This window comes from Erinaceus europaeus, chromosome 17 (genome assembly GCF_950295315.1).
Source record: "Erinaceus europaeus chromosome 17, mEriEur2.1, whole genome shotgun sequence".
In the NCBI taxonomy this organism is placed as follows: domain Eukaryota; kingdom Metazoa; phylum Chordata; class Mammalia; order Eulipotyphla; family Erinaceidae; genus Erinaceus; species Erinaceus europaeus.
Window position 1 is genome coordinate 14,103,922 of NC_080178.1, and position 12,926 is coordinate 14,116,847.

The following is a 12,926-nucleotide window of genomic DNA, read 5'->3' on the forward strand; positions in this document are numbered from 1 at the left end:
CTTCGGGCCTCATTTGAGAGTCCAGCATCTTATCCACTGCGCCAGCTCCCAACCCTTTTGTGTATGTGTTTATCTATTACCATCTATTTAGAAGAAGAAAAAAAAAGTCATGCAGGCACCAAGTCACAGTGATAACCTTGGTGGCAAAAGTAACAAAATGAAAACAGCTACAAATAATGGAAATGTAGAAAAGTAGGACTGGTGAAGTAAATTACAGCACAGCACCTGACACCGTAAATACCATTCCATGTTTAAGCATTTACATAGTTAACATCAAGTAATGCTACAAGTAAGAAGTAGAGCAAACAATACAAAATTTTAGAAAAATCATGAAGTCCTAATTATAGCTTTGAAATTTTAGTGCACTGATAAATAGGCACGAGTTTAGAAAAACACAAAAACCACTAGTATGTAAAATTATGTACTCTTAAAAAACAAAATCTTCAGAGCATCACATGCTGTATACTAAGATGTTACTGCTTGAAAACCAAATGGAGTCTGGCGGTAGCACAGTGGGTTAAACGCATGTGGCGCAAAGCACAAAGACCAGCATAAAGATCCCAGTTCGAGCCCCAGGCTCCCCACCTGCAGGGGAGTCGCTTCACAGGCAGTGAAGCAGGTCTGCAGGTGTCTATCTTTCTCTCCCCCTCTCTGTCTTCCCCTCTTCTGCATTTCTCTCTGTCCTAACAACAACGAAATCAATAACAATAACAACTACAACAATAAAAAGACAACAAGGGCAACAAAAGGGAAAATAAATAAAAGTTTAAAAAAATACCAAATGAAGACAGCTCATTCTTGAAGGTCAGTCTTTAGTGGTCTAGACGTGTCTGTGTACAGTTTTGTTTTTATTTTTAGCATTTCTAGTTATTTTATCACTTCCCAATTTGAGGAAAACACATAAAAAAGAACCTTTGTTTTTAGCTTTGAAAATGTTTTTATTAAACGTCAACTAACTTGAGATAAACAAACAAATGCCACAATCAGGAAATGCATGCTATGTGCTATTTTGACAGTATGAGGTTGAAAAATTGAGCAGCCTGTGGGGGTAGATAGCATAATGTTTATGTAAACAGACTCTCAAGCCTGAGGCTGCAAAGTCCCCGGTTCAATCCCCTGCACCATCATAAAGAGAAATGGAGAGAGGGGAAAGAAAGATAGACAACTGCAGACCTGCTTCACTGCTTGTGAAGCGACTACCCTGCAGGTGGGGAGCAAAATATTTAATGAGGGGATCGGGCGGTAGGTCAGCAGTTTAAGCGCACGTGATGCAGAGTGCCAAGGACCAGAGTAAGGATGCCAGTTCGAGCCCCTGGCTCCCCATCTGTAGGGGAGTTGCTTCTTAGGTGGTGAAGATCTGCAGGTGTGTGTCTTCCCTCTCTATTTCCCCTCCCCTCTCAATTTCTCTGCCCTGTTTAAAAAAATATGGGTGGGAGGGAGTGGCCGCAGGAGCAGTGGATTCATAGTGCAACCGCAGAAACCCAGCAATTACCCTGAAGGCAAAAAAAAAAATGGCACTTTCTCCTGGATGTTTTACAGGACATGTATTGTTACTGATGCTACTTGCCTTTTTGTTTCTAGGAGGCCTGTGCTTACTTGGTGCCTATGCTGACAGTGATGATGAAGAGAGTGATGTTGCAGAAAAAACAGCACAGTCTAAAGAGGCAAATGGAAACCAGTCAGCTGATATTGACAGTACATTGGCCAACTTCCTAGCGGTTAGTGGTTGTTTTCTTCGGGTGGGGAAGTATAAACATTTCAAGGGAGTCGGGCGGTAGCACAGCGGGTTAAGCGCACGTGGCGCAAAGCGCAAGGACCTGCGCAAGGATCCTGGTTCGACCCCCAGCTCCCCACCTGCAGGGGAGTCACTTCACAGGCAGTGAAGCAGGTCTGCAGGTGTCTGTCTTTCTCTCCGCCTCTCTGTCTTCTCCTCTCTCCATTTCTCTCTGTCCTATCCAACTATGACATCAATAACAACAATAATAACTACAACAGTAAAACAACAAGGGCAACAAAAGGGAAAATAAATATTTTTTAAAAAACCATTTCAAGGGAGTCGGGCTGTAGTGCAGCGGGTTAAGCACAGGTGGTGCAAAGCACAAGGACCGGTATAAGGATCCTGGTTCGAACCCCGGCTCCCCACCTGCAGGGGAGTCGCTTCACAAGCGGTGAAGCAGGTCTGCAGGTGTCTATCTTTCTCTCCTCCTCTCTGTCTTCCCCTCCTCTCTCCATTTCTCTCTGTCCTATCCAACAATGACAACAACAATAATAACTACAATAATAAAACAAGGGCAACAAAAGGGAATAAATAAATATTTTTTAAAAAACCATTTCAAGTATATAGCAGTATAAATTCACATCTTTATACACTATAGTATGTTCACCACCAAAAAGATCATTTCCATAAATTTTTAAGTTATTGAAGCCATTTTGGCACCTAGAATTAGTCACTAGGCTTTAATCAGTCTCAGTATTATTGTCTGCTTTTGTCTCTGCCTTGTCCCCTCCCCATCTCTCCTCATTTTGTAAAGGTTATAAGAAAGGTAAAAATGACACGTAGAAGAGCTTGTGTAATTAGGAAATGTGGGTTTTGATTAGAGCAGCTGGCTGGAATGTGTAGAACCCGTTTTGTTTTTGCCACCTTGGTTATTGCCACAATTCAGTGCCTGCATGACAAAATCTACCATTCCTGGTGGTTGGTTTGCCCACTTATTTGTTAATTTGATAGGACAGAGAAATTGAGAGGGATGAGGAGAAATAGACACCTGCAACCCTGCATCATTGCTTATGAAGCCTGCCCCCTGCAAGTGGGGAGCAGGGGTTCTGGATATGGGCCTGGGTCCTTGCACATATGTGCACTTGATCAGGTGCACCACTCACTGCCTGGTGTGTGTGTGCACATCTGGGGGAGAGGCATGCTTTTTTTTTTTTTTTTGAAGATGCATTAGTGTTACAGAGGAGAGAGAAAACTGGAGCATTACACCTCTTTCTGGACCACATCCACATAGGATGTGTGGTGTTGGTTTTTTTTGTTTGTTTGTTTTTAATCTTGGACATCTTCTTTATAGGTTTCAATATGATTTAAAAATGTTTGTTGCTATTTTTATTCTAAAGGAAATTGATGCTATAACGGCTCCTCAGCCTGCAGCTCCTCTAGGAGCTTCTGCCCCACCTCCAACTCCACCTCGACCAGAACCAAAGGAATCATCAGCATCTGCCCTTTCTTCCACTGCTTCAAATGGAACAGACTCAACCCATACATCAGGGTGGCAATATGATACTCAGTGTTCATTGGCAGGAGGTAAGCTTGATGCCGGTGATTGAACTTCAGATAAATCCTGTGCATTACTGCTCTGCAGTCTCCCTGAACCTGATTTTGTTACTATTTTTAAACTCTTGTCCTCTCGTTGGGATTTAATATCTCCAGGCCAACTTTTTCAGAGAGAGAGAGAGAGAAGGAATGATATCATAGCACAGAAACTGGTAATGCATTGTGGCCAGACTCAAACCTGGCTTACACACACTACTCAGGTGAGGTTTTGGTTTTGGTTTTGGTGTTTTAGCTGTCGGGACTTTGTACCTGTGCGATTCCACTGCTCCTGACAGTGTATGTCTAGAGATATTTTTGGTTGTCTCTGAGATGAGTGGTGAAGTTCTTGGTGCATCTGGTTAGTAAAAAGCAGTTGAATTGTGTATATATTGGAACTGCTTCATACAACAAAGAACATTCCTAGCCAGTGTTAACATGACTAGGGTTGAGAAACCCTGTTACATTGTTGACTTTGTTGAGAGCCGATTTGGGATATAATACCGGAATTGTGGATGGCCTTGTTTCTTAAGAACTGTCTTATTTTCTTGTAGTTGGAATTGAGATGGGAGATTGGCAAGAAGTCTGGGATGAAAACACAGGGTGCTATTATTATTGGAATACACAGAGCAATGAAGTGACTTGGGAATTACCCAAGTATCTTGCCACCCAGGTGCAGGGATTACAACATTACCAACCTAGGTAAGAATAGTCTTGAAAATGAAATGGGGGTGGTGGTGATGAGGTATGACACTTCTTTTTTTATTATTATTATTTTTTAATATTTATGTATTTATTCCCTTTTGTTGCCTTGCTTTATTGTTATAGTTATTATTGTTTTTTTAATTTTTATTTTTGAGAGAGATTCAGAGATAGAGAGACACAGAGAGAGAGAAAAACACCAGAGCACTGCTCAGCTCTGGCTTATGGTGGTGCGGGGTATTGAACCTGGGAATTAGGAGCCTCAGCATGAGATTCTGTTTGTATAACCATTATGCTATTTTCCCTGCCCTATTGTTGTTATTGATGTTGTTGTTGGATAGGACAGAGAGAAATGGAGAGGAGAGGGGGAGAGAGAGTCACCTGCAGACCTGCTTTAATGTCCAAAGACCCAGGTTCAGGCGCCTGGCTGCTCCCCATAGAAAGGAGAAGCTTCGTGATGGGCCTGTCTTTCCCCACACCCTCCCTTTTTCCTCCTTCTCTGCCTGCCTTCTCAGTTTTTCTGTCTATGCTAAATAAGTAAAATATTAAAGACAAAAGAAAGTTGGGAAGGAGATAGCATAATGGTTATGCAGAAGATCTTCATTCTTGAGGCTCATGTCTCAGGTTCAATCCCCTACACCACTATAAACCAAAGTTGAACAGTGCTCTGAATGAAAAAACTAAAACTACCTAGAAGGAAAATAGTCTTACTCATTTTCTGATGATACTTACCTTCTGTTTCTTTTGGTAAATATATATACTTTTCAGTTCTGTAACAGGTACTGAAGCTAGTTTTATGGTAAATACAGACATGTATATCAAGGAGAAGAATGCTTCTGTTTCTAGTAGCAAAAGTGGACCTGTTACAGCCAAGCGAGAAGTTAAAAAGGTTGGTGTATCTCCTTTGCTTCTTGTTTATTTATGGGGGGGGGTAATCATTGCCTGAACTTACCCACTTTAAGCACTTTTTCAGATAAGTAGACCCCCATAGCAGTGTAATGGTTATCTAAAACAACATTCATGCCTGAGCTTCTCAGCACCAGCATAAGCCAGAGCTGAGCAGTGCTTTGGTAAAATGAAGAAAAAAAATTAAGAAAACTGTTAAAGAAGAGATAAAGGTTTAATTTTTTTATTCCCTTTTGTTGCCCTTGTTTTGTTGTTGTAGTTACTATTGTTGTGGTTGGATAGGATGGAGAGACATGGGGAAGATAGAGAGGGGAAAGAAAGATCTGCAGGTGGGGAGCCGGGGGCTCGAACCAGAATCCATAGGCTGGTCCTTGCACTTTGCGCCATGTGTGTTTAACCCGCTGTGCTACCAGCCAATTCCCTAGATAAAAGTTTTTTAAAAGACATTATAGTTCTAAAGCTTCCACTCATGCAGGTTGAGCCAGACTTGAGTCTGTGTGATCTATATGGCAGAGCAAGTGGGTTGTCCTGTGAACTCTTGCTGGCTCTCCTTTGATTATTTTCAAATCTAAGGAACTTAAGTGTTACTCTGGCATAAGTGTATCTGGCCTTTTGTTACTATTTCACAGTATGTGAAATAAGATAAATCCTGTTTTCTTTAATGTTACTTAATCTGTTTCTAATTGTAATATTGACACTTATAGTAAATACTTGTCCAGGTCTGTGGTTCCTTTGAAATCTCACAGTGCTACGGGGGTCCCTTAGGTTTTGTGAAGGAATGCTGTCCAGGATGGCAGTCAAACATGCATTCATATGCCCTTCTCCACCTCAGAATCGATTTGAATTCTTGGGGCCGTCACACTTTGATTAATGTGTCTACTCTACCAAGTAAGCCACAAGTTGTTCTTCAGAAAAGTTTTATTTCAAGGAGTCAGGCAGTAGCATAGCGGGTTAAACACATGTGGCTTGAAGTGCAAGGACCGGCCTAAGGATCCAGGTTCTAGTCCCTGGCTCCCCACCTGCAGGGGAGTCGCTTCATAGGCAGTGAAGCAGGTTTAAGTTTTATTTCAAGAGTCCACATTTTAAAAAAATATATAGGGGGCTGGATGGTGTCACCAGGTTAAGCACACATTAGTGCAAAGCTCAAGGACCAGCATAAAGATCCTGGTTCGAGCTCCCAGCTCCCCACCTATAGGGGGGTTGCTTCACAGGCAGTGAAGCAAGTCTGCAGTATTTGTACTGTAGGCACCAAGTCCCAGTGATAACCCTGGAGGCAAAAAGAGAAAAGAAAAATCTATATATTAGTGGAACTTAAGCATTTTCTAACTTCATATCTATGAAAACAACTTATTCAGGATTTTTTTAATTTATTTTTTTATTTATTATTGAGTAGAGACAGAAATTGATAGAGGAAGGGGAAATAGAGGGAAAGAGGTAGACAGATACCTGCAGCCCTGCGTAACCACGTGTGAAGCTTTTCCCCTGCAGGTGGGGACCAGGTGCTTGAAGCTGGGTCCTTGTACACTGAAAGGAGACAGAACCAGAGCATCACTCTGGCACATAGGTACCAGGGATTGAATTCAGGAACCTCATGCTTGAGAGGTCACAGCTTTATTCACTGTCACCTTTTGGGCCCTAAATATAGTCACTTTAAACATGAAAAAGTTCCCACCTCCAGGGGAGTGGCTTCACAAGCAGTGAAGCAGGTTTGCAGGTGTCTATCTTTCTCTCCCCCTCTCTGTCTTCCCCTCCTCTCTCCATTTCTCTGTTCTATCCAACAATGACGACATCAATAACTACAACAATAAAACAAGGGCAGCAAAAGGGAATAAATAAATAAATATTTTTTAAAAAACATGAAAAAGTAACTAGTCAGGTGAGATCTCTGATAATTAAGTGAGATCATCTTACTCTTTATAGGAAGTAAATGAAGGAATTCAGGCTCTCTCAAATAATGAGGAAGAGAAGAAAGGGGTGGCAGCATCACTGCTTGCTCCTTTATTGCCTGAGGGAATAAAGGAGGAAGAAGAGAGATGGAGGAGAAAAGTAATTTGTAAAGAAGTAGAGCCAGTTTCAGAAGTAAAAGAAACAAGTGCAACAGTAGAAGAAGCAGCGACAGTTGTGAAGCCACAGGAAATGGCATTGGACAATATAGAAGACCCTTCTCAGGAGGACCTTTGCAGTGTTGTTCAGTCTGGAGAAAGTGAAGAGGAAGAGGAACAAGACACCCTTGAACTGGAGCTAGTTTTAGAAAGGAAAAAGGTAAGTTTTTGCAGTTTCAGTTAAGTGCACTTCCTCAGTACTTTTATAATTTAGGATTATTGCATTCAATTTAAAATAAATTGGGAGGGTTAAGTATCTTATTTCATGTATGTGTTTTTTATACAATAAAAACTTGAACTGTAAAGTATTTTTTTGATCCTTGATCTTGTTTATGTTTATAGACCAATGAAGACTGCTAGATAGGGTGAATAATGAAACCATGATTACACTGATCAGGACCACTTTTTTTGTTTAATGGAGACAACATTGGAGCTTCCTCTGTTGCCATTGTACCTCCCTTGTGGTACCAGTACTTGAAACTGTCATGAGTATGGTGATGCAGGTCCCATTAGCTAGTAAACTCTTAATTCGGCTTTTTTTCTTTTAATTTTTTATTACATTTATTGGATAGAGTCAGCCAGAAATCAAGAGGGAAAGGGACACCTGCAGCCCTGCTTCACCATTTGCAAAGCTTTCCTCCTGGAGGTGGGGACTGGGGTTCAAACCTGGGTCCTTGTGCACCCAGGTGCACCACTATCTGGTCCCTTAATTCAGCTTTTTAACAACTGAGTGTTGGAATTGTACAAGTTGACTTTCTGTGATCAAGTTGATTGGGGCTGGGGGTTTACAAGATAACAAATGGCCCCTCGACCAAATGCAATCCTGGTTCGCTGATATTTTCGTTTGCAGGTTCTGTGCTCTACTGCTGAGCCTGGCTACCAAAAAGTTGATTTTTAGCTTTTTTCGGCCCTAATTTTTCTAGCCTTGTCAATGAAGCAGAATGTTGACACGTGTTGCAATATTACTTCCTAACTATAATTATTTAGTAACAATATAGCATAATACCAGCTTTGATTGAAAAACTAATGCTTTCTGCCTTCAAACCATTGAAGTTTTATGACCACGAGGCAATCAGTTTTGCTACTCAAAAACATTTAAATACTAAACTATTCAAGACATTTAACTTTATTGTTCTGTTCATTGTAGGCAGAGTTACGAGCCTTGGAGGAAGGAGATGGTAGTGTGTCAGGGTCTAGTCCATGTTCTGATACTAGCCAGCCAGCGTCTCAAGATGGAACACGCAGACTGGTGTCTAAAAGAGGGAAATGGAAGATGTTTGTCAGAGCTACCAGTCCAGAATCCACCAGCCGGAGTTCTAGCAAAACTGGAAGAGAGACTCCAGAAAATGGAGAACCTGGTAAATTGCAGTTTACATTATTTTTTTGATAAAGTTTTTCTTTTAAAAAAAATGTTTAAAGATATATTTACTGCCTATGAGAGTTCACATGAGGCAGAGAGGAAGAGAAGCCAGATCACCACTCCAATATGTGTGGTATCAGGGCTCAAACCAGGAGCCTTGGGCACTTTTAACTCATAACTCAGCTACCAGTTGAGTTATTTCCCCAGCCACTCCATTTTACTTTGTTTGGAAGATGTAGAAAAAAAGAAAAACCTTCTGTTTCTGTTAGCTCTTCAGCCAAAAGAAGGAGGTGGTTATATATATATATATATTTTTTTTTCCCTTTTGTTGCCCTTGTTTTATTGTTGTTACTATTGTTGTTATTGATGTCATCGTTGTTGGGTAGGACAGAGAGATATGGAAAGAGATGGGGAAGAAGACAAAGGGGGAGAGAAAGATAGACACTTGCAGACCAGCTTCACCCCCCTGTGAAGCAACTCCCCTGCAGGTGGGAGGCCAGGGGCTCAAATTAGGATCCTTACGCTGGTCCTAGCACTTTGCACCACTTGCGCTTAACCCACTGTGCTACCACCCGACCCCCAGAAGGAGGTACTTCTATCTTTTTAGGGAAGAGTTAGCTGACTTACTTACTTCCAGTTTTTCTTGCTCCACCTTTAGTGGAGGTCGTTGCCCATGAGCTAGTTCGCTCTTCCTGGGCTGGCCTTTTTATTCAGATAAAAATGGGAAGAAAAGACACTGTAGCACCAGAGCTTTCCTCAGTGCCACGATACTGTGTGGTGCTGGAGAGCTCCAACCCAGGCCACTCACATGCCAAGACATGCACCCTACTCAGTGAACTCTGTCCAGTCCTGTCTGGAGGTCTTAACCAGTTCAAGATGACTATTTAAAATGCTGTTCTGAAAAACAATGTTTGTTTTCCCCATAATATCATTTGATAATGTGAAGCCTTTGTATGTTCCAGGATTATCTAGGCTTGACATTAAGGGATACTTTTTTTTTTCTTGTTGGCTTTATAAAGACAGTATGTAGGAAGTGCTGTACTTGTACAGATCAAGTGCCTAGCTTGCAATCATGAGGACCCAACTTCATCTCCAGCATCAAATATGCCAAAGTGATGGGAAAATGACAGGACATTGGCAGTTTGTTAGGGATTGTTTGAACAAGGAAAACACATGCAGAGAGGGGACTGGCATCCTTTTTTTTTTTTTTTAATATTTATTCCCTTTTGTTGCCCTTGTCTTATTGTTGTAATTATTATTGTTGTTATTTGATGTTATTGTTGTTGGATAGGACTGAGAGAAATGGAGAGAGGAGAGCAAGGAGGGGAGAGAGAGCTGGGCACCTGCAGACCTGCTTCACCGCTTGTGAAGCAACTCTCCTGCAGGTGGCAAGCTGGGGTCTTGAACCGGGATCCTTACACCAGTCCTTGCACTTTGCTCCACATACACTTAACCCGCTGCGCTACCGCTCGATTTCCACTAGCAACCTTTTATAGAAATTTCTGCAGTGTGGGAAGAAATAGTATTCTGGGCACTATGGATAATGAATTTTATTTATTTATTTATTTTGCCTCCAGGGTTATTGCTGGGGTTCATTGCCTACACCATGAATCCACTGCTCCTGGAAGCCATTTTCCCCATTTTGTCTTTGTTATTGTTGTTACTGTTAGATAGGACAGAGAAGAAAGGGGAGAGAAAGACAGACACCTGCAGACCTGCTTCACTACTTGTGAAGCAACCCCCCTGCAGGTGGGGAGCCGGGGCTCGAATCAGGATCCCTACTCTGGTGCACTTAGATATTGAACCTTTAATTCTATGTTTTCTTTTGTAGCGACAGGTGCTGAAAATACAGAAAAAAATGATGAGAATTCAGACAAAGAGATGGAAGTAGAAGAAGCTCCAGAGAAAGTAAAAATACAAACAGCACCCAAAGTAGAGGAGGAGCAAGATTTGAAAGTATGTATGTTAATGCAACCTGACTTTTTACATCAGCCAATGATGACACTACTTGATTTAAAAAAAAAAAAAGCTTTTATTTATTCATTAATGGGAGGGGGGACACCATAGCAGCACTCAGTCATCCATGAAGCTCCCCCTGGTCCTGTCCATGTGGCCAGACATCACTAAGCCTAAAGTCGCACTAACTAACAGGTTATGTGCTCTCTTGAGTGAGCTGTCTCTCGGCCAAAAATAAGATTTAATTCTTGAATGCAACTACTTGTTTTTATGACAAAGATATGGATCCAATATGATTTCTAATGTAATCATGGTGATTTAGCTGAGTTTGGCTACTTGAAGATGTTGTGGAGGGAAAGGTTGGCTTTTTTTTTTTTCTGTTTATTGTACAACTGTATGTGAGCAACTGGGAGAATTTTGTTTTAGGCTTCAGTGGGTGGCTAGTATGATCACTCAGCAACTGATAAGTGACAACCATTTTTTCCATTTTACAGACTAGGACAAGGAAATTGAGAAGGGGAGGTGAGGATAGAGGGAAGAGAGAAAGACACCTGCAGACCTGCTTCACTGAGACACTCTTCTCTCCTTCCCCCCCCCCCCCATGGGGAGCTGGGATCCTTGCACAAGTCCTTGCACTTTGTGTACTTATCCCAGTACACTATCACCCAGCCCCCTGGAATTATATCTTTTAGAATCTATTTTAAACATTTGAATCCCATGCTGTGTTAGAATGCTTTATGTTGGTGGATAGGCATTTAATTTTTTTTTTTTTTTTTTTTTTTTTTTTTGCTGGGGCTCAGTGCCTGCACCATGAATCCACTGCTCCTGGAGGCCATTTTTCCCCCTTTTGTTGCCTTTGTTGTTGTTGATGTTGTTTGTTGTTGGATAGGACAGAGAGAAATGGAGAGAGGAGGGGAAGACAGAGGGGGAAAGAAAGATAGACACCTGCAGACCTGCTTCACTGCCTGTGAAGTGACTCCTCTGCAGGTGGGGGGCTGGGGGCTCGAACCAGGATCTTTACGTGGGTCCTTTGGCCTTGCGCCACATGCGCTTAAACCGCTGTGCTACTGCCCAACCCCCAGGTATTTAATTTCTACATAACTGTTAGGTGCAACTGTTTGAAAAAGGTATACCCAGTGTTCTAGGATTTTCACAGTGAATGAAAGATTTTACATAACAAAATTCCACTAATTTTGTTTTTATTGTTCCATTGTTTTCTTGCTTGCCTTACAGTTTCAGATTGGAGAACTGGCTAATACCCTGACAAGTAAATTTGAATTCTTGGGCATTAATAGACAATCCATCTCCAACTTTCATGTGTTGCTCTTACAGACTGAGGTAAATTGACTGTCTTGGGCATAAACAGTTTAATGGTCAAATGGAGACATGTATGAGAATATCTGCCTTGTATTTTAATTCTACATTTGAATAAAACTAAATTTTAGCCGAAACAAAATATATAAGAAAGCAAATACTGTGAGTTTATATATATATATGATGCAACTTGACATGTTTTTGGGAGTCAGGCAGTAGTGCAACGGGTTAAGCGCATGTGGCGCAAAGCACAAGGACAGGCCTAAGGATCCTGCTTCGAGCCCCAGTTCCCCACCTGCAGGGCCGTCACTTCACAGCTGGTGAAGCAGGTCTGCAGGTGTCTTTCTCTCCCCCTCTCTATCAAGGACAACCAAAGGGAATAAACAAATAAAATACTTTTGAAAGATTTTTTTATTCATTAATGGGAATATAATATAGTTACTATAATACATATATATATATATATATATATATATATATATATATATATATATATATAGTTACTACAGTGGCATATGTATTTTACCTCCAAGGTTTTCACTGGGGCTCAGTGTCTGCACTATAAATGCACTGTTTCTGGGGGCCATTTTTTCCATTTTGTTATTGTTGTTGTTGGACAGGACAGAGAAATTGAGAGAGGAGAGGATCACGGGGTGGGGGACAGAGAAAGATAGACACCTGCTTCACCACTTGTGAAGTGACTCCCATTCAGGTGGGGACCTGGGGCCTCTAAATGGGATCTTTAAGCTGGTTGTTGCACTTACCATGTTCAATGTGCTGTGCTACCACCCATCCCCTAGTGGCATATATTTTAATGTAGGGTTTTGTTTTTTTTTTTAATTTCTTTATTGGGGGATTAGTGTTTTACATTTGACAGTAAATACAATAGTTTGTACATGCATAACATTTCTCAATGTTTTGTTTGTGTTTTTTTTTTTTTTGACAGGCTAGTGCCCTGGGCATGTGTGATTATCCACACCCAGGCGACTCTTCTGATCAGATAGAAAGGAAGAGACCACAGCACTGGTGCTGTGATAACCCCATGTTATATTGGCACTTGAACTTGAACCATGCACATGACAAGGCAGAAACTCAATATGATGAGCTATTCCTTTGCCCTAGTCCCCCCCCCCTTTTGTTGGTTTGTTTGTGCTATTGGTATTTAATTTTTATATAAATTTTTAATATCTATTTGTCCTTTTTGTTGCCCTTTTTTTATTGTTGTAGTTATTATTTTTGCTATTGATATCATCATTGTTGGATAGGACAGAGAGAAATG

General features: G+C 41.2%; 1 protein-coding gene across 1 annotated transcript in view; it reads left to right on the forward strand.

Moving 5' to 3' along the window:
• Positions 1–12,926, forward strand: part of FNBP4 (formin binding protein 4) — a 28,782-nt gene that overhangs the window by 3,261 nt on the left and 12,595 nt on the right. Inside the window, exons 3-10 of the mRNA XM_007519032.3 lie at positions 1,582–1,718; positions 3,115–3,301; positions 3,862–4,009; positions 4,778–4,898; positions 6,836–7,177; positions 8,165–8,375; positions 10,209–10,333; positions 11,567–11,671. Of these exons, the coding sequence (XP_007519094.2) occupies positions 1,582–1,718; positions 3,115–3,301; positions 3,862–4,009; positions 4,778–4,898; positions 6,836–7,177; positions 8,165–8,375; positions 10,209–10,333; positions 11,567–11,671 (1,376 nt within the window). The remainder of the gene's footprint in view (positions 1–1,581; positions 1,719–3,114; positions 3,302–3,861; positions 4,010–4,777; positions 4,899–6,835; positions 7,178–8,164; positions 8,376–10,208; positions 10,334–11,566; positions 11,672–12,926) is intronic.